This window comes from Haliotis cracherodii, unplaced genomic scaffold (genome assembly GCF_022045235.1).
Source record: "Haliotis cracherodii isolate W230 unplaced genomic scaffold, xgHalCrac1.p SCAF_3, whole genome shotgun sequence".
NCBI lineage: Eukaryota > Metazoa > Mollusca > Gastropoda > Lepetellida > Haliotidae > Haliotis > Haliotis cracherodii.
Genome location: NW_027266286.1, coordinates 55,245,641 through 55,268,513, shown reverse-complemented (window position 1 = coordinate 55,268,513; position 22,873 = coordinate 55,245,641). Strand labels below are relative to the sequence as shown.

The following is a 22,873-nucleotide window of genomic DNA, read 5'->3' as shown; positions in this document are numbered from 1 at the left end:
AGTACGTGGATACTGACTTTTGATGCCTGTCAACCTGAATAGGAAGGACAAGTATATATATATATAAGATGCTTTTTCTACACCATAATGTGTACATGGTTATCACATTTGGATTATATAATTTGAGTCTGTTATGTTTTAATAATGTACACACATATTTACTATTCATTTTCTTTATAGATGATCTTGTCACTGAAATGTACAAAAATTGTCAAAATGGTATATTTATTTCTCAAGATATTGAGGATTTGATGCTGTTGCTTTTTGCTGATGATGTTGTTCTCTTTGCTTATAATGTTGTAAGTTTTCAGAGGCAATTAGATATTTTAGAAAGTTTTTATTTAAAGTGGGGTTTCCAGATAAACTTTAAAAAATCAGAAATTGTAGTTTTTAGAAATGGGGGTATTTTAAATGGCTTTGAAAAATGGTAATAAAATGGCCGTTTATTAAAAACAGTTATATTATATTATAAATATCTGGGGGTAATATTTTCTTCTAGACTGATTTGGACGAAATCATGTGAGAACCTGGCAGCTCAGGCTGTTAAGACATGCATCCCGGTTTATAAATTATTCCCAAAAAATTCATTCTTATCATTCTCCACAGCTTGTAACATATTTGATTGTAAAATAAGTCCTATACTTTTATATGGTGCAGAAATTTTGGGGCTAAGGTATTTTGCAAGTATAGAGAAAGTTCAAACTTCATATTTTAAATATTTTCTTGGTGTAGGTAAATATACCTCAAACACAGCTATCTTAGGGGAAACATGCCGCCACTATATGTTTGTCCAGAGTCAGATCAGAGCTATAAAATATTGGTTGAAATTATTGCACATGAGATCAAATAGATATCCTTTACAATGTTATTAATTCCTTAAAAAGCTAGACGAGAAAGGTAAGCACAGTAGGGTGACAGATCTTAAAAATTGTTTATATGTTAATGGTTTTTCATATGTCTGGGATTACCAAAATGTTGGTGATGTAAATATTTTTTTGTATCAATTTCAGGAAAGACTAAAAGATGTTGCCTCTCAAAATTGGTTTGCAAAATTGTCTGCTTCCAAATATTTATCTCATTATTCAAATGTTAAATCTTTGCTGAATGTAGAAAAATATATTGATTCTTTGCAGGATAAATCTCTCAGAAGAACCTTTTGTAAATTTAGGATTAGCTTACATAATTTTACATAGTGTATGTAGATACTGTAACAAGGGTTGTATTGAAAATGAAGATCATGTCTTTTTCACTTGTGATTATTACCAGACTTTACGGAATCATTATATTACTCAACTACAGGATATGTATGACTGTTACCTGTCACTTCCAAATATTCTTAACTGCAAACATGTCAATGTAATAAAACTGACTTCTGTATACCTGTATAAGATATTTAAATTTAGAAAAACATGACTAAATTTATATTGTACTGACATTGTAACCAAGGCTATATGGCCCACATTACCGAATAAATCTGTCTGTCTGTATGAACTACATCCTGTTTTGTTTTAATAATGTACACACATATTTTCTATGAACTATGTACCATGTTTTGTTTGAACAATGTACACACGTGTTTACTATGAACTACATACTATGTTTTGTTTTAATAATGTACACACATATTTACTATGAGCTATATAATATATTTTGTTTGGATAAAGTACACACATACTATGTTTTGTTTTTATAATGTACAGACATATTTACTATGAACTGTATACTATGTTTTGTTTTAATAATGTACACAAATTTCTACTATGAATTATTAACTATGCTTTGTTTATATAACGTACATACATATTTAATAGAAACTGTATATTACGTTTTGTTTTAATAATGTACATCCATTTTACTATGAACTGCATACTATGTTTTTATTTAATAATGTACACACATATTTACTATGAACTATATGCTATGTTTTGTTTTAATAATGAACACACATATTTACCATGAACTATATACTATGTTTTGTTTTTATAATGTACAGACATATTTACTATGAACTGTATACTATGTTTTGTTTTAATAATGCACACACATATTTACTTTGAACTATATACTATATTTGGTTTTAATAATGTACACACATATTTACTATGGACTATATGCTATAGTTTTGTTTTATTACTGTACACACATATTTACTATGAACTAAATGTCATGTTTTGTTTTAATAGTGTACACACATATTTACAATGAACTGTATACTATGTTTTGCTTAAATAATGTTAAGACATATTTACTATAAACTCTATGGTATGTTTTTTTTTCATAATGTACACACATATTTACTATGAAATATTTACTATGCTTTGTTTTTATAACGTACACACATATTTAATATAAACTGTATATTATGTTTTGTCTTAATAATGTACACATATTTTACTATGAACCGTTTACTATGTTTTGTTTTAATAATGTACACAAATATTTACTATGAACTATATGCTTTGTTTTGTTTTAAGAGTATCCAGATATATTTACTATGAACTGTATACTATGTTTTGTTTTCATAATGTATACACATATTTACTATGAGATATATACTATGGTTTGTTTTTATAACGTACACACATATTTAATATAAACTGTATACAATGTTTTGTTTTAATAATTTTCATACATGTTTACTATGAACTATATACTATGTTTGGGTTTAATAATGTACATACATATTAATTATGAACAGTATACTATTTTTGTTTTAATAATGAACAAACATATTTACTATGAACTATATACTATACATTTTTTGATAATGTCCACACATATCAACTATGAACAAGATGCTATGTTCTGTTTTTAAAATGTACAGATATTTAGTATGAACTATATACCATGTTTTGTTTTAATAATGTACACACATATTAACTATGAGCTATATACGATATTTTGTTTTGATAATGTACACACATATTCACTATGAAGTACGTACCATGCTTTGTTTTAATAATGTCAACACATATTTACTATGAACTATATACTATATTTTGTTTTGATAATGTACACACATATTAACTATGAATAAGATGCTATGTTCTGTTTTAATTATGTACACACATATTTACTATGGACTATATGCTGTGTTTTGTTTTACTAATATACACATATATTTCTGTTAACTATAAACCATGTTTTGTTTTAATAAGGCACACACATATTACCTTTGAACAACATGCCATGTTCTGTTTTACGAATGTAAACACATATATATTATGGACTATATACTATGTTTTGTTTTGATAATGAACAAACATATTTACTATGAACTATGTACCATGTTTAGTTTTAATAATGTATACACATAATTACTATGAACTATATGCCATGCTTTGTTTTGATACTGTACACATATATTTACTATAAACTATATGCTGTGTTTTGTTTTAATAATGTACACACATATTTAGTATGAACTATATACCATGCTTTGTTTTAATAATGAACACACATATTTACTATGGACTATATACCATGCTTTGTTTTAATAATGTACACACATATTTACTATGAACTATATATCATGCTTTGTTTTAATAATGTACACACTTATTTACTATTAACTATAGTTTATGCTTTGTTTTAATAATGTACACACATATTTACTTTGAACTATATACTAAATTGTGTTTTAATAAAGTACACAAATAATTACTATGAACTGTATGCTATGTTTTGTTTTGATAATGTACACGCATATATATTATGAACTGTAAACTATGTTTTGTTTTAATAATGTACACACATATTTACTGTGAACTACATCCTATGTTTTGTATTTATAATGTACACGCATATTTAATATAAACTGTATACTATTTTTTGTTTTAATAATGTACACATATATTAATTATGAACTATGCTATGTTTTGTTTTCATAATGTACACACATATTTACTATGAACTATATACCATGTTTTGCTTTAATAATGTACACCAATTTTTACAATGGACTATATACTATGTCTTGTTTTTATACTGTACACACATATTTACAATGAACTGTATACCATGTTTTGTTTTAATAATGAACATACATATTTACTATGAACTGTATACAATGTTTTGCTTAAATAATGTACAGACATATTTACTATGAACTGTATGCTATGTTTCGTTTTAATAATGTACATACATATTTACTATGAACTGTTTACTATGTTTTTCTTTAAGAATGTACACACATATTTACTATGAACTGTATATTATGTTTTGTTTTGATATTGTACACATATATTTACTATGAACTATATACCATGTTTTGCTTTAATAATGTACACACATATGTAATATGAAGTATATACTATGTTTTGTTTTTTATAATGTACACACATATTACAATGAACTGTATACCATGTTTTGTTTTAATAATGTACAGACATATTTACTATGAACTATATATCATGCTTTGTTTTAATAATGTACACACTTATTTACTATTAACTATAGTTTACGCTTTGTTTTAATAATGTACACACATATTTACTTTGAACTATATACTAAATTGTGTTTTAATAAAGTACACACATAATTACTATGAACTGTATGCTATGTTTTGTTTTGATAATGTACACGCATATATATTATGAACTGTAAACTATGTTTTGTTTTAATAATGTACACACATATTTACTGTGAACTACATCCTATGTTTTGTATTTATAATGTACACGCATATTTAATATAAACTGTATACTATTTTTTGTTTTAATAATGTACATACAAATTTACTATGAACTATATACTATGTTTTGCTGAAATAATGTACAGACATATTTACTATGAACTGTATGCTATGTTTTGTTTTTATAATGTACACACATATTTACTATGAACCATATACTATGTTTGTTTTTATAATGTACACACATATTTATCATCAACATTATGCTATGTTTTGTTTTAATAATGTACACACATATTTACTATCAACTACATACAGCATAAGAGGAAATTAAAGTAATGAATGACACATAAAGATATTATCAGGTGCAATAAATGTGGCAATAATAATAATGTATTTGCAACAAAGATATTCTCTTACTATAATTACCTAATTAGGGATATAAAGGGTTATATTCAGAGGATGTGTTTATTAACGAAAACCACTCTAAGGTGTGTTTAGTGCAGAAATGATGATAATTTGAACAGCACCATTACGTCAGATCATTATGACGTACCTAAAAAGTATATTTTATGGCAGTATTAAGTACTTGCTTGCTTGTTTGTTGTTTAACGCTGCACTCAGCAATATTCCAGCTATATGGCGGCGGTCTGTAAATAATCGAGTCTGGCTAAAACAATCCAGTGATTGACATGACTGAGCATCGATCCACGCAATTTGGATACGATGACGTGTATCAACCAAGTCAGCGAGTCTGACCACCCGATCCCGTTATATGCCTCTTACGGCAAGCATAGTCGCCTTTAACGGCAAGCATGGGTTGCTGAAGACCTATCTTACCTCGGATCTTCACGGGTCGCAGGTTTAAGTACAATCGGAGCTTTTGATCATGTCTGGGATGACAATAACGTTGCCGAAACTGTAGCTTATCCTTCCTCAGATATGGAATGCCATTTTCCAGGCCTTCAACATCTTTAACGTGTACTGCCCCAATGAGGGCCTGAAACAAACACAAGGTGGGCACACTCGCTACTGACTGTTTGAAAGTGCCTTTGGATCCCATGTGTTGTCGCCATATGGCTGAAATAATGCTGATGTGATGTTAAATGTTTACATTGCTCTGTCCTGGGTATATAGTTTCATCAAAATATTTTGACCGATGTTCTTTGCATTTTCACACCACCTTCGATTCTATTTCAAAGATATAACTGTTTTTGGTGTCCGATGTGACTTGTCTGTTTTTCAGTCAGATAACTGACAATGTAGACGTGGCCAAGTTATCTGAAATTGTCCTTTGTGATATTCACAGGAACACCTTTTTGATGAAGATACTTGACAATCTCAATATGACCTTTTTCAGCTGCAATGCACATTAGTGATTTGCCATGGCTATCTGTCATATTAACATCAGCACCACTCTCAACAACATACTTGAAAACCTCAGAGTGTCCATTGGCAACTACAGTGCACACAAGTATATTCCAGCAACTATCTTTCATATTCACATTAACACATCTTTTAGCGAGATACTGAAGAATCTGAAGGTGTAGATTTGCAACTTCTGTGCAAAGAGGGAAATTACCATATGTTTTCATTATGTAAAGATAAACCCCATTGTCTAAAAGATACTTGACTATCTCAATGTTGTCATTTTCTGCTGCAGTGCGCAGAAGGACAAGGGCATACCGAATCTCAACAAGAAAACGGACAATATCAATGTGTCCATTAACGGATGCACTGCAAAGAGGTGTGTGCCCATGTATACCTGTATTTACATCAACACCTTTCTCCACAAGGAGTCTGACCATCTCAGTGTTACCACATTCAGCTGCCCTCTGCAAAGATGATGTCCAGAATGTATCTGTTATGTTTACATCAACACCTTTCTCCACAAGGAGTCTGACCATCTCAGTGTTACCACATTCAGCTGCCCTCTGCAGAGCTGATGTCCAGAATGTGTCTGTTATGTTTACATCAACACCTTTCTCCACAAGGAGTCTGACCATCTCAGTGTTACTACGTGCATCTGCCCTCTGCAGAACTGATGTCCAGAATGTATCTGGTATATTTAAATCAACACCTTTCTCCACAAGGAGTCTGACCATCTCAGTGTTACAGCATTCGGCTGCCCTCCGCAAAGCTAATGTCCAGAATGTATCTGGTGTGTTTACATCAACACCTTTCTCCACAAGGAGTCTGACCATCTCTGTGTCACCACGTTCATCTGCCCTCTGCAGAACTGATGTCCAGAAGGAATCTGTTATGTTAACATCAACACCTTTCTCCACAAAGAGTCTGACCATCTCTGTGTTACCACGTTCAGCTTCAACCTCCAAAACAGATGTCCAGAATGTTTCTGGTGTATTCACATCAACACATTTCTCCACAAGGAGCCTGACCATATCAGTGTTACCACGTTCAGCTGCACTCTGCAAACATGATGTCCAGAATGTATCTGTTATGTTTACATCAACACCTTTCTCCACAAGGAGTCTGACCATCTCTGTGTTACCACATTTAGCTGCCCTGTGCAAACATGATGTCCAGAATGTATCTGTTATATTTACATCAACACCTTTCTCCACAAGGAGTCTGACCATCTCAGTGTTACCACATTCAGCTGCACTCTGCAAACATGATGTCCAGAATGTATCTGTTATGTTTACATCAACACCTTTCTCTACAAGGAGTCTGACCATCTCTGTGTTACCACATTCAGCTGCCCTCTGCAAACATGATGTCCAGAATGTATCTGTTATGTTTACATCAACACCTTTCTCCACAAGGAGTCTGACCATCTCAGTGTTACCATCTTCAGCTTCAACCTCCAAACATGATGTCCAGAATGTATCTGTTATGTTTACATCAACACCTTTCTCTACAAGGAGTCTGACCATCTCTGTGTTACCACATTTAGCTGCCCTCTGCAAACATGATGTCCAGAATGTATCTGTTATATTTACATCAACACCTTTCTCCACAAGGAGTCTGACCATCTCAGTGTTACCATCTTCAGCTTCAACCTCCAAAACTGATGTCCAGAATGTATCTGGTATATTTACATCAACACCTTTCTCCACAAGGAGTCTGACCATCTCTGTGATACCACGTTCAGCTGCCCTCTGCAGAACTGATGTCCAGAATGTATCTGGTATATTTACATCAACATCTTTCTCCACAAGGAGTCTGACCATCTCTGTGTCACCACGTTCAGCTGCCCTCTGCAGAAGTGATGTCCACAATGTATCTGGTGTGTTTACATCAATACCATTCTCCAGAAGGAGTCTGACGACCTCAGTGTTACCACGTTCAGCTTCCCTCCACAAAACTGATGTCAAGGATGTATCTATATTTACATCAACACCTTTCTCCACAAGGATTCTGACCATCTCAGTGTCACCACGTTTAGCTGCCCTCCGCAAAAATGATGTCCAGAATGTATCTGTTATGTTTACATCAACACCTTTCTCCACAAAGAGCCTGAACATCTCTGTGTTACCACGTTCAGCTGCCCTCCACAAAATTGATGTCCAAAATGTATCTGGTATATTTACATCAACACCTTTCTCCACAAGGAGCCTGACCATCTCAGTGTTACCACGTTCAGCTGCCCTCCACCAAATTGATGTCCAGAATATATCTGGTATATTTACATCAACACCATACTCCGCAAGGAGTCTGAACATCTCTGCATTACCACGTTCCGCTGCCCTCTGCAAACATGATGTCCAGAATGTATATGGTATATTTACACCAACACCTTTCTCTACAAGGAGTCTGACCATCTCTGCATTACCACGTTCAGCTGCCCTCTGCAAACATGATGTCCAGAATGTATATGGTATATTTACATCAACACCTTTCTCCACAAGGAACCTGACTATTTCAGAGTTACCAAGTTCAGCGTTCACCTCCAAAACAGATGTCCAGAATGTATCTGGTGTGTTGACATCAACACCTTTCTCCACAAGGAGTCTGACCATCTCTGTGTTACCACGTTCAGCTGCCCTCTGCAGAACTGATGTCCAGAATGTATCTGGTATATTTACATCATCACCTTTCTCCACAAGGAGTCTGACCATCTCGGTGTTAGCACGTTCGGTTGCCCTCTGCAGAACTGATGTCCAGAATGTATCTGGTATATTTACATCAACACCTTTCTCCACAAGGAGTCTGACCATCTCGGTGTTAGCACGTTCGGTTGCCCTCTGCAGAACTGATGTCCAGAATGTATCTGGTATATTTACATCAACACCTTTCTCCACAAGGAGTCTGACCATCTCAGTGTTACCATCTTCAGCTTCAACCTCCAAAACTGATGTCCAGAATGTATCTGGTATATTTACATCAACACGTTTCTCCACAAGGAGTCTGACCATCTCAGTGTTACCACGTTCAGCTACCCTCTGCAAAAATGATGTCCAGAATATATCTGGTAAATTCCCATCAACATCTTTCTCCACAAGGAGTCTGACCATCTCAGTGTTACCACGTTCAGCTGCCCTCTGCAGAACTGATATCCAGAATGTATCTGGTATAGTTACATCAACATCTTTCTCCACAAGGAGTCTGACCATCTCTGTGTCACCATGTTCAGCTGCCCTCTGCAGAAGTGATGTCCACAATGTATCTGGTGTGTTTACATCAATACCATTCTCCAGAAGGAGTCTGACGACCTCAGTGTTACCACGTTCAGCTTCCCTCCACAAAACTGATGTCAAGGATGTATCTATATTTACATCAACACCTTTCTCCACAAGGATTCTGACCATCTCAGTGTCACCACGTTTAGCTGCCCTCCGCAAAAATGATGTCCAGAATGTATCTGTTATGTTTACATCAACACCTTTCTCCACAAGGAGCCTGACCATCTCTGTGTTACCACGTTCAGCTGCCCTCCACCAAATTGATGTCCAAAATGTATCTGGTATATTTACATCAATACCTTTCTCCACAAGGAGCATGACCATCTCTGTGTTACCACGTTCAGCTGCCCTCCACAAAATTGATGTCCAAAATGTATCTGGTATATTTACATCAACACCTTTCTCCACAAGGAGCCTGACCATCTCTGTGTTACCACGTTCAGCTGCCCTCCACAAAATTGATATCCAAAATGTATCTGGTATATTTACATCAACACCTTTCTCTACAAGGAGCCTGACCATCTCTGTGTTACCACATTCAGCTGCCCTCCACAAAATTGATGTCCAGAATGTATCTGGTATATTTACATCAACACCTTTCTCCACAAGGAGTCTGACCATCTCTGTGTTACCACGTTCAGCTGCCCTCTGCAAACATGATGTCCAGAATGTATCTGGTATATTTACATCAACACTTTTCTCCTCAAGGAGCCTGACCATCTCAGTGTTACCAAGTTCAGCGTTCACCTCCAAAACAGATGTCCAGAATGTATCTGGTGTGTTTACATCAACACCTTTCTCCACAAGGAGTCTGACCATCTCGGTGTTACCACGTTCAGCTGCCCTCTGCAGAACTGATGTCCAGAATGTATCTGGTATATTTATATCAACACCTTTCTCCACAAGGAGTCTGACCATCTCTGTGTTACCACGTTCAGCTGCCCTCTCCAAAACTGATGTCCAGAATGTATCTGTCGTGTTTACATCAACACCTTTCCCCACAAGGAGTCTGACGATCTCAGTTGCCCTCCGCAAGACTGATGTCCAGAATGTATCTGGTATATTTACATCAACTCCTTTGTCCACCAAGAGTCTGACCATCTCAGTGTTACCACCTTCAGCTTCCCTCTGCAAAACTGATGTCCAGAATGTATCTGTCGTGTTTACATCAACACCTTTCTCCACAAGGAGTCTGACCATCTCAGTGTTACCACGTTCAGCTGCCCTCCACAAAACTGATGTCCAGAATGTATCTGTCGTGTTTACATCAACACCTTTCCCAACAAGGAGTCTGACGAGCTCAGCTGCCTTCCGCAAGACTGATGTCCAGAATGTATCTGGTGTGTTTACATCAACACCTTTCTCCACAAGGAGTCTGATCATCTCAGTGTTACCACCTTCAGCTTCCCTCTGCAAAAATGATGTCCAGAATGTATCTGGTATATTTACATCAACAGCTTTTTCCACAAGGACCCTGACCATCTCAGTGTCACCACGTTCAGCTGCAATCTGCAGAAGTGATGTCCAGCATGTGTCTGTTATGTTTACGTCAACACCTTTCTCCACAAGGATTCTGACCATCTCTGTGTTACCACATTCAGCTGCCCTCCGCAAAACTGATGTCCAGAATGTATCTGGTGTGTTTACATCAACACCTTTATCCACAAGGAGTCTGACGATCTCAGTGTTTCCACTGTCAACTGCCTTACACAGGAATGGGTTCCCATATGCATCTGCATTATGCACACTGGCACCATGCTCTACCAAGTATCGAACAATTCCAATGTGACCATTTCCAAACGCACACCAGAGGGGTTCGATCCCATATGTATCTATGATATTCACATCAACATCTTCCTCTCCCAAAGACTTCTCACTTTTATTCTCTCTATTTTCAGCTGTAATGCAGGTATGTGAGTTCCCATATTCATCTGTAATAGTCACATCAGCACCTGTCTCTGACAAGTACTGGACAATGTCAGTGTGGCCATTTCGAGCAGCACAGCACAGGGGTGAGTGTCTATTTTCATCTGTCACATCCACATCAGCATCTTCCTCTACCAAACACTTAACAATCTCAGTGTAGCCATTGTTAGCTGCACTGATCAGAAGTGGATCCCAATATGTTGGCGTAATACTCATATCAGCACCTTTAAGATAAAAATATCTGACAATCTTCAAATGACCATTTTTAGCTGCAATGCACAGAGGCGACACACCCCTTTCATATTTTATATTCATATCCTCACCCTTCTCCACAAAGAACTGGACAATGTTGAGGTGACCTTTCTCAGCTGCATTACACAGAGCGGACTTCACATAGTCCTCTACGTGGTTATCAGTTTGGAATGACATGTTTTCAAAGAAATATGTGAAAACGTTCAGATGACCATGTTCAGCAGCACAGTAAATAAGGGACTTCAAACTGTCAATGGTAACATGTACTTCCGTATCTCGAATAACACATTTGTTTACATTGGAAAATTTTAGTAAATATGTCAATAAATGTACGGTGCCTGATTTCACAATCATTTGTAGAGAGGTTGTGTTTTTATTATTTACATCCAGTAACGAATATCCATGGTGCTGCAACACTGCTATCATCTTAGCTTTGTTGCGTTGCACTAAGGCAACATCTCTGGTGGTATGACATCTTTGTAGTGTACAGATCAGAGCAGACACGGCAACGTGCATGGGATATTCGCAATGTAAACCCTGTTCTTTGATTGACAGTATTAACCTGTCTATAGAGCCAATATTTTCTTCTTCTACAGCCAGTGTCAGGGCTGTCTTTCCAGTTAGCGTTTTGTCAGTTATCTTTGACTTCCACTTCAGTGCAGTGAACACTTTTTCGGAACTATGAAACGAGGATAGTGCCGCATAATGCAGAGGTGTAAAGCCATATATATCTCCAGGAGAGGCATTTCCACAAAGCCCATAAAGGAAATCCAAAGTTTGCTCAGATCCATACTTTGCTGCAAGATGAACAGGTGTCTGCTGACATTTATTTGTGCAGTGGGCGTTACCTCCATGGTGAATAGCAGCCTTCAAAGCTAAGGTATCATTACATCCTGCAGATAGGAGAACACAGTCATCGGTAACATTTCCCATTTCCACATCATTCAGCACTGTCAATATATCCTTTAAATTGAACTGTTCTTCTTGTCCATTTGTTGTTAGAAGAAATGTAGGAATTGCATTATGAAATTGCAACAGTATTTGTCTAAATGTCCGTTGCATTCTTTTTGGTTCCAATATCATACTGATTAATCCCTTGAAAAAGTGGAATTGTTGGCGTTCTATGCACAGTGATAACATATTTTGCAGGGTGTCCATGTCTGAATCAGTTTCCTCCATGCAACCAAGAGCCATATCAAAGAGTACTTCATGTGCTTTCTCAGCTGCACATGCCGCTATAACGCATTCTGTTGTTAGCTCAGCATCTTGTTCAAATAGAAGTGCCACCTTTTCAGAGTTTGATTTATAAAATGAACAGACAAACATACTATTTCTTGTCTTTTCATAATGGTCAGCGTCCGTTGCCTTTTGTGAATTGAGCAAATGAAGTGCCAAATTATATGCTCCAGCCATAGTGAGATATGAAGTGATGGATTCATATTCAAATAACTTCAAAGTGGTTTGCTGCAATGGTAAGGCCTCCTGGGTGTCCTGGGTGAATATGTTGGTCAGGACGTCCACTGCTTCTTCCGTGAAGTATATGGTTGCACTGACTACCTGTTTCTCTACTGGGTGTGTTGCTATTTGTGCTTTTTTTTTCACATCCCAGGATTTTGTCAGAAAGGAAATGAAGTCCGTATCCTTCAAACATGGATGAGCAGTTACCAACTGACAGTTGTCAGACAAAAGTTCTTTTGTAATCCTCTCAGCAAGAATACCAAACATATCTTCTGAAACTATTACAATCCAATCACTACCATACCTTTTGTCAGCTGCAGGTTTTGTTCTGACATATTCAAGCAGAGTACTTATGGCACACATTTGAATTCCCTTTGACAAACTGCCTTTGCAAAATTCAAGGAATATGACATCATAAATGCAGCGATGTAGGAATGTATAGTTACTTTCATTCAAGGATAGGTATACTGTCAACAAACTGTCTGCTACGTCTTTCATGATGCAAAGGGTTGGTTTTTGTTTCACTGAGCATATTTGAACAATATTATCTAGAAAGGGTATATCTACAGGTTCCCCTTCAAAAGGTTGAAAAACTTTTTTTGGCAATACCCCGTCATGAAACATCACGAGTAATAACACTAGGTATGACAGAGGGTCTTTGTCACGCATGTTCTTTATAGAGTCTGCCAAGTACCTCATTGGTTCAGTAAAGAAAGCAACACTTTCAGAATGTTTCGGTTTGCTGGTGGCGTACAGATAGCAACATTGTGGAAATCCTAACAGTTGGTCTGTTTGTATGATCCGAATCTTCTGTTCTGCAGTAAGCTTCAGGTCTTTTGCAAAGGTTTTGATATGATTTTCTAAAACAAGAAGCTTCTCTTCTTTCGAAAACCCCAAGGTAAATTCTCTTGCTGAAGAGTTCTCGAACATTGTGAGATTGGATTTACTATATTGAAAGATATTTGTTCTGGAAACTATAATAAGAGACACAATTCTTGCTTTTACCAGGGGCATCATCATTGGAAACTTTTGCTCCCACCTGGTCTGAAGATCCTGTACCAGATTTGACTGGCCAAATATGTCATCAATGAGTACAACATACTTCTGTTTCGATTTACGAGATGCAGGAATAAGATCCCACTGACGAGGGTCCGTCAATATCAATGGTGTGTGGGAATGTTTCGATAAAAAAACCTTCAACAGCAACAGAGATGCCATTGTCTTCCCTTCACCGGATCGTCCAGTGATTATAATCATTCCATGATGCGACAAGTGATTTTCGAACTGACTGATTGCATCAGTTTTAACAAGTACTCGCTCGTCAATATCGAAAAGTCTGAGTTTGCTCTGGTCTGAAAAAAAATCAAATTAAATGAATAGACGAATTACAAAAATACAATATATGTATAATATGTTATCTAATATGTCTTGGTATGATTTATTTGTTCTTTAACGACATGTTCAGCAATGTCCCAGCTATAGTGTAAAGAATTAAGTGTGGACCAGACAATTCAGTATCTGACAGCATGAGGACTGGTCCTCACAATTTGGGAACGATGACATGCAATAAACAATGTCACCGAGCTTGACCATTCCATCCATTTAGTCATCTTTCACGCCAGGAATATTTTGCTGGGGACATTTATCCTTACCCGTAACCCCCACCTGTTATTATTAATAATAGCATCATATGAAAACACCTATGACTGAGTCCAACACAGATTTGTCCCTTCCTGAATAATGTGGTGTTTTGGCCCTTTTGAAATTGGACGTTAATTTAGCCCTTTTACAAAACAATCTTACCAATCACAAAGAAAATCACTATACATTTTTGTGAGAGAGCATAACTGACCAGAGAAAAACATCTCACCCTGAAGGCTGCTCAAAATCGAATTTTCTGAAACGAATCGTAAAACCGTTGATAGTAATGATAACATAAGAAGACCCTCAGAGAACAACACTTGAAAGACTTGCACCAAGGAGGTAACTGGAGGATATATACAGGCATTGCCACAATTTCAATCCACGAGACATGATATATAATAGAATAACTAATTGATACTTCCTTACTACGCTCACCTTTTCGCGAACACCTGGTATCATTACTATTATAGAGTGATTGAAAAACAGATGCTCATGATATAGTTGTAATCGTTAAAATTGACTCTGCTTTGTGCAGAGGTTTCTATTGGATATCGAAGGGGTTTTGTCGCTTTATTTAAGTAATGAAAAGAGATTTGACACTCTGTTCGTGAGGGAATCAGTGTGGGTTAAATGCCGCTTTGAACACATTTCAGTTAGATCACGGCGATCAGGTTAATTTGGGAATAAGATTAATTCATCGGGCGGATTCGCATCATTGGATGCTTGTCAAACTCCGTGATGTACACAGGCTTTAATGTACACGTAACACAAGTAGTCAGGATTTTCACATTTCTGCATGAAGGCTACATACAAAAAATAACAAAGGAGTTTCATTGTACACAGTGTTCGTATTTGACAGTTGATAAAACTTACAACAACTAGCTCAAATCTTATTGATAGTTCCATTGTTTGTTCCGACAACAGCTTTGTTTTCAGTGTAACCACTTTGTGTAACTGAACAAAAACATGTAAAATGTCTGTAATTGAAACGCTATAACAGTATACAAAGATACCATGATCATATTTCATTGGTTAGTCGTATGACTAATTTCAAATGAAGATTATTCTTTTTTGCGACTGTGGGTAAAAGCGTTTGTTTGAAAACGAGTTATTTATGTACTGGGAACTTTTTATCAGCCTGAAAAAAAATACTTGTTACAGTTAGGTATATTGGAAGATTCAAGTTATGAATCCATGTACAAATGTAGTTTGTTACTAAAAAAAGGAAGTGTTTTGTTTCCCAAAAATACATTTGAAAGAATTTCGAATTTCGTCTTTGGGTCATTACTGTCAAAGTTTTCAAAAGTAGAGTGAGTGAGTCAGTTTATGCTTTACGTCAAATCAGCAATATTTCAGCCATGTCGTGACGAGTTCAAAGGTAGAGAAAAGTGAAGATGCAATGAGGTAAGGTTACTCAAAATAAATCATTCTTTCTCAATTCAGACTGGTACTAGCAAGATTTCGTAGCAGTTCATGCCATCTAAGGTTGAGTGAGTGAGTGAGTGAGTTTGGTTTTACGCCGCTTTTAGCAATATTCCAGCAATATCACGGCGGGGGACAGCAGAAATGGGCTTCACACATTGTACCCATGTCGGGAATCGAACCCGGGTCTTCGGCGTGACGTCTAAGGTTGAGACTGGTTGTTATTACAACATACATATATAGAGAATAAAGGTGGTGTATACATTGCAAAAGTAATTATGAAGAAGATAATTTTATTAGGATCTGAAAAATATTATTTCCTCCTCAAGAAAAATATAGCTAAAACATATATACTGCAACTGTCTATTCATAATTTTAATATTCTCCTGTTAAGACCATAAAACACTTCACCATGTTTATCAACCATGCAAACCATTTGAGAGACTCTTGTTAGGTTTAGTATTTAATTCCCACATAATAAACAATATAGTGTACACAGTGTATTTTGTCAACCACAGTATATCAATTTTGCAAACATATTATAATGAACCACCACTGTGAGTATGGGCCGATGGCCTACATTCTTCTTGACTAAACAGACTTACCGCCAGATTGTACAACAGACCCATAGTTTATGCCCATGGTAATGTTCCTGTCCACAATACTGTTAAATGGACCAATGACACCGACAGATGTTGAGCCTGTAAATAAAATCCATAAAACACGTTTTATAGTCATTAAGCAAAATCCATCATTGAATAATATATCGTACACAGTAACACTGTGACAGACAGACAGTTTATTCATGTATGTGCCGAGAAGACTAATGGTACAATATGTCTAAATTAAGGCGTAAATGTTACAACGAATGAGCCTTAATATATGCTGTACATTTGCTAACAAACGGAGTGTTCTCTTGCGAAATATATGATGCAGTAATAGAGATAGCTTAATTGAGAGACTATCGTCACCAGACTGTATTAGTATCAGAAACCTTTCATTAAAGGGCCTGATTACAAAATAGTTAGGTAATATTTTATTCTTATGTCACTGGTTCTGGGCAAATCATTAACACATGCTATTCATCTTCTGTACCATTGTTGCAGTAAAAATATGTAGTATTTTCTGTTTCAGGAGTTTGGGGAAATCTGGGGGCTCTGATATGCAAATCATGACAATTACATCTACATTTTGTTAATACTCGGCTCAAGTTTAATGTTTTTTTATGGCTACCAGATATCTTTCTGGCGTGATTTGAAGCTTGAAATCTGAATAGTAAGTTACGGATTTCGACACTTTGATATCGTAGTATTGTTGGTAGATGCCCTTGCTTCTCTTTTTAAACAGCTACAAGAACAGATCTTTATTTCCGACACCTTGCTTAATCCAGACACGTCCAAAACCAGACTGGAAAAGGGTAGTTCGCAGAAATGAAACGCAGTTAATATCTCCAACATCATCTTATTTCTTATTAAGTCATGACAGCATTTAGAATATCTTTTAGAGGGATATCTAGTAACTCTTTTCCAGTAGGCTATAACTCTAGAACGGGCATAAAACCATAGAGGAAAGCGACGACATTCTCCCAATATAACTTTGTTCGATGCCTTGTGACTAATATTTAATATAAGCTTGCAGAATTTAGTATGAACTTTTTCTGAAAAATTATGAATATTCATACGCTAAAGCCCTATACCATATCATAGGATTGGCTGAATTTTCCCCTTAAAATAATCTAAATGCTGAATCAAGTGGCAAGTCTACATATTTGATAATAAATCGCTTGATAACATGCAAGGCTTTCTCCGCTCGGATAGCTAGTGTCTCACATACATGTACCTTTGTAAACATATTTCTGCATGAAAAGTTTGCTTATTTGTTTGTTTGTTGTTTAACGCCTCACTCTACAATATTTCAGCTATATGACAGCAGTCTGTAAATAATCGAGTCTGGAACAGACAATCCTTCGATTAACAGCATGAGCATCGAATACGATGACATGCATCAACCAAGTCAGCGAGCCTGACCACCCGATTCCGTTAGTCACATTTTACAGCAAGCATCGGTTGTTGAAGACATATTCTACACAGGATCGTCTGGGGTCTCTGCATGAAAAGATAATACCTAGATATTTATGGTATGAGATCACCTCTATGGCGCTTCCATTAATCGTCCATTTCTCATGTGTTTCTCAGTTCTTGACATTTTCGCGCCATTTAATACTACTACTTTCGTCTTACTTACATTAATGGATGAACCCCATTTAAAGCAATATTCACCTACAAATTATCTTCTGCAACAATACAACTGAGTCAGCGAAGATAGCAACATTGTCGGCAAACAACAGTATTGATAAATTATGAATGGTGTCGTCAATAGAGATTCCCATACTGTCGTTTGAGATTATTTCTTTAACTAATTCTTCATACAATAGGAACAGAACAGGTGACAATATGCAACCTAACGGTTATTTCTGTTGTAACCATATCAGTCCTTACATACCTGTTAACTCGTACAGATGGTTAGACATTTCTGTACCTATTATATAATAATCGATTCCGTGAATACCAGATTTAAGCAATAAATACAATAACTTCAGTCAATCCAAAGAGTCAAAGGCTTTGTTTTGAATCTACAAATATACAGTAAACATGTCAACCTTTTTTCCTGAGATGCTTTTGAATCAATAAATAAAGAGTAAAGGCCTGTTCAATAGTAGAATAATTTTATCTGATACCTGCTTGACATTCTGACAACAAAGTTTGTGTGGATATCCACCTTTTAACAAGATTATCTATTATCGTAGAGAATATTTTATTCAAAGTGTTCAACAATGATATACCTCTGTAATTATTTGTATATCCCAGCTAAATTGTAAATAATCAAATCTGGACCAAACAGTGCAGAGATTCACAGCATGAGGATTGATCCACACAATTTGGGTGCGATGACATAGAATGAACATTGTCACAATTCGATCCATTTAATTAGTCACCTTTTACAACAGGTATAGGTTGCCGGGGACCTTTATCCTTACCCGGAATCCCCACAGGTGAGTAATAACAAGCATGAAATACTCACATCCCCCGCCAATATGACATGTCGGGTGTGTGCAATGCATTAGCTCCTGTGAACAATGTTCACTGGGCCTTTTTGTAAATGGCCTAATTGCAGCACTAAATAAAAATGATTGCTGGTGTTGTTTTTCCATCTGCAGTATATGATAGAATATGTTACTGAATTTGTAATGAGGAAGGATGAGACATATGGACGAACATCTTCTTCATTACAATTAGGAGCGATGGTTTCGGTGTAGGTTCTAACACCATTATCAAGCAAGTGAAGTACAGACTATGGTTGACAAGAATATATATTGTTTATACAGTTGAGTAGGTTTAAGATCAGTTACACTGTTGTATTTGTAATGAGTTGTGTTTCTGAAAGAAGTTAGTCAGAGATTGCAACAACTGTGTCCATGACACTTTTGGAGGAACATTGACTCAAGCAATGCAGAACTTACCGACAAGAAAGGAAATGTATTCAATACTGTGAGATGACATTATGTGCCAAGTTTGGTAAAGAAAAATGGTACGGTTTTCAAGATCTGCTCCGGAAACGAGGACTACCGCCATTTTCAGTCTAAATCAAAGTCGTTGCCATGGAAACTTGAAAAATAACTTTTTTTTAAATCCCAAACTATCAAAAGGAACCAGTTCACCACTAGATCTATCTATGTGCCAAGTTTGGTGAAGAAATATGGTACGGTTTTCAAGATCTGCTCCGGAAACGAGGACTACCGCCATTTTCAGTCTAAATCGAAGTCGTTGCCATAGAAACTTGAAAAATATTATTTTTTTAAATCCCAAACTATCAAAAGGAACCAGTTCACCACTAGATCTATCTATGTGCCAAGTTTGGTGAAGAAATATAGTACGGTTTTCAAGATCTGCTCCGGAAACGAGGAATACCGCCATTTTCAGTCTAAATCAAAGTCGTTGCCATGGAAACTTGAAAAATAACTTTTTTTTAAATCCCAAACTATCAAAAGGCACCAGTTCACCACTAGACCTATCTATGTGCCAAGTTTGGTGAAGAAATATGGTATGGTTTTCAAGATCTGCTCCGGAAACGAGGACTACCGCCATTTTCAGTCTAAATCAAAGTCGTTGCCATGGAAACTAAAAATATAACTTTTTTTAAAATCCCAAACTTTCAAAAGGCACCAGTTCACCACTAGACCTATCTATGTGCCAAGTTTGATGAAGAAATATAGTACGTTTTTTATGATCTGCTCCGGAAACGAGGAATACCGCCATTTTCAGTCTAAATCAAAGTCGTTGCCATGGAAGCTCAAAAAATCATTTTTTTAAAATCCCAAACTATCAAAAGGCACCAGTTCACCACTAGACCTATCTATGTGCCAAGTTTGATGAAGAAATATAGTACGGTTTTCAAAATCTGCTCAGGAAACGAAATGTGACGGACGGACTGACGGACGGACGGAAGGACGGCCGACGGAAGGACGGACGGACGGCACCCATTCCTATATGCCCCTTCCACTTCGTGGCGGGGGATAATAATAGTATCATATGAACACAACTCACCTGAGTCCAATACAGATGTGTCCCCTCCTGAATAATAAGTAAGAAATCATGTATCAAACATTAACATACTCAGATTCGTACACAGATTGTGATGAGTTCCCTCACTCACAAACGAAAGGAAGAAACACACACAATTCACAAGGCAAATACAGGATTTAGAAATATATAAAATCAAATAGATATGTTAACAATAATGCTACGGCACGGAAGTTCACCTGGATATGTCAACAGTATACATGTCAACGAATAGAGAATCTCACCTCGTCTTTTGATATCAAACATATCAACTCGTGTGGAAAAACTCTGAAGCTTGCCGAGTAGTTGTCCCACTTTTACCAATGAGTGTTGATATATTTGTTATCAAAAGACAAGAGGGTGAGATATTATTTATCATCAAACATAATTCTTCCAACTTTTTTAGTTTGTAGACAGTAATAAGCTTCAGTAGCAGAGCCATTTGTGATGTCACTTGATTGTGTCGTCATGGTAACCAATGACGTCACAGTGGTCTGCAAAGTATTGTAATGCAATTTCATTGAAGCGATATCTACAATGTTTTTGTTGTTGACCCATCAACAGATCCTACATCTGACTGAAGGAATGAGACGCAGGGTGGAATGCGTCATCCGGGCACGTGGCGGTTATACCCGTTACTGATCTGTTTCACGTGTCATGTCAAGTAGAAACTTTAAGGAACATTTTCACATGAAACATCAAACGTAACTCGTTTACTTGAAGCTCCATACTTTTTTGACATACTGTCTGAGGTATAAAAACAGTACCTGTGTTACCATGATGTTTTTGACAGTAAATTTCAATCACAACTCACCAATATCTTCTTTATTTGTTGTCAAATGATTGTTCTATCCGATAACACTGGTATTGCCCAGCTCCTGTGGTCAGTCATCCTATGCCATGATTTTTGCCATTTGTCATGGTTCAGAAATAGGGATGTGCTTAACCTTTTTCTTTGTGTATATTTCAAAACGTAAAATATCGCAAAAACAGAACACATAGATCATACCCCACTACTAACTACACATGTGCCAAAGTTTATTCCATTTTGAAAACAAAATGATGTGCAATAGCCTATTCGAACCTTAATAACAATTTGGATGTACCTGATCTTAAGAAATACCAACGTGGATTATAATTTCAAATTTTTTTTGCTGTTCTTTGTTTTCCTTGAATGTAACATGCACGCAGCCAGTATTTCCACTGAGATTGAAAACATTGTGAGAATTCCTTCCCCTGGTGTAAAAGACAGTGTCCTCTGGAATCTGCACACCACAATCCTCTTCTTGAGGAAGTAAAAAAAACAGTGATTACTTGATTGGTATATTATTTACAATTAAGATACAACTGCCACATGACCATCTTGTCAAGAACTGAAGTGATTTTCTGTATTATGAATCACATTTCCGAATACCGTATTCGACGTAATAAGCACCCCGCTCTAATAAACGCCCACGGCCATATTTGCCAATATATTTGCTTGTGAACAATCCAAATTAGCACCCTTCCAACTGATTAATGTACACAATTCGTGTACATTTATTCGTGTATAATACGCACTCATGTGTTATATGCACCCTTAATTACGAGCAATTAAATTCTGTAAAATACGCACAGACTTTACTTTTGTATTATTTCAAGCTGTCAGCAGAAACCATAAAATTGATCATCTTTCGACTCTTTCACCAAATTCCAATAAAAGCCCCTTATCTCTAATTTTGAGATAACCTGTTTAAAGATTTTTGTTATACATACGGTGCCACAAATACATTGTGATTTTATTAAGTTTTATGGTCCTGGCGACATTGTGAGTACTTACTTCCAGGGTGCAAGACTCTTCCATCAAGAGCATTACCACCATCTGTCAACAACCTGCGACCTTCACATAGTTGATCTGTTGGCAGATTCCGGGGGGGAGTATGAACAATGTCTGAAGACACTGCAGCTTCTCCACTGTCAGAGTCACTGCGTGTCTCACAGACGGAGGTTTCATCATCCTTCACAGGGACTCTTTTGCCACTCAACACTTCTCCACTTTCAGGCTGACTTTCTGCTAATAGATAACTGTCGTCCGTTTCATCATCATCTTCGTCTTCTTCATCCTCTGATAGGACGACATCAGAGTCTTCATACCATTCAGGATCCATGGAAAGGACTTCCTGATGATATACAATCTAACTTTAATTTGTTACAAGAATAAGTTGTTGTTTTCTGTTAGGTCTTTTAAGTTATTCCTTCTCCATTTTTCGCAAAGACAATATCTCGGCTCTTTG

At 36.3% G+C, this 22,873-nt stretch overlaps 1 protein-coding gene across 1 annotated transcript; it reads right to left on the bottom strand.

Moving 5' to 3' along the window:
• Window positions 1-5,788: 5,788 nt before the first annotated feature.
• LOC139476086 (uncharacterized) lies at window positions 5,789-22,747 on the bottom strand. Its single transcript, XM_071259335.1, has 11 exons — window positions 22,420-22,747; window positions 21,756-21,885; window positions 14,616-14,644; window positions 11,452-14,267; window positions 10,638-11,355; window positions 10,455-10,553; window positions 9,363-10,271; window positions 8,545-9,266; window positions 7,506-7,854; window positions 6,813-7,406; window positions 5,789-6,713 (listed from the first exon to the last, which is right to left on the bottom strand). The coding sequence occupies exons 1-11, from the start codon at window positions 22,745-22,747 to the stop codon at window positions 5,911-5,913; spliced, it is 7,497 nt and encodes a 2,498-aa protein (XP_071115436.1). The 3' UTR covers window positions 5,789-5,910.
• Window positions 22,748-22,873: the final 126 nt, after the last annotated feature.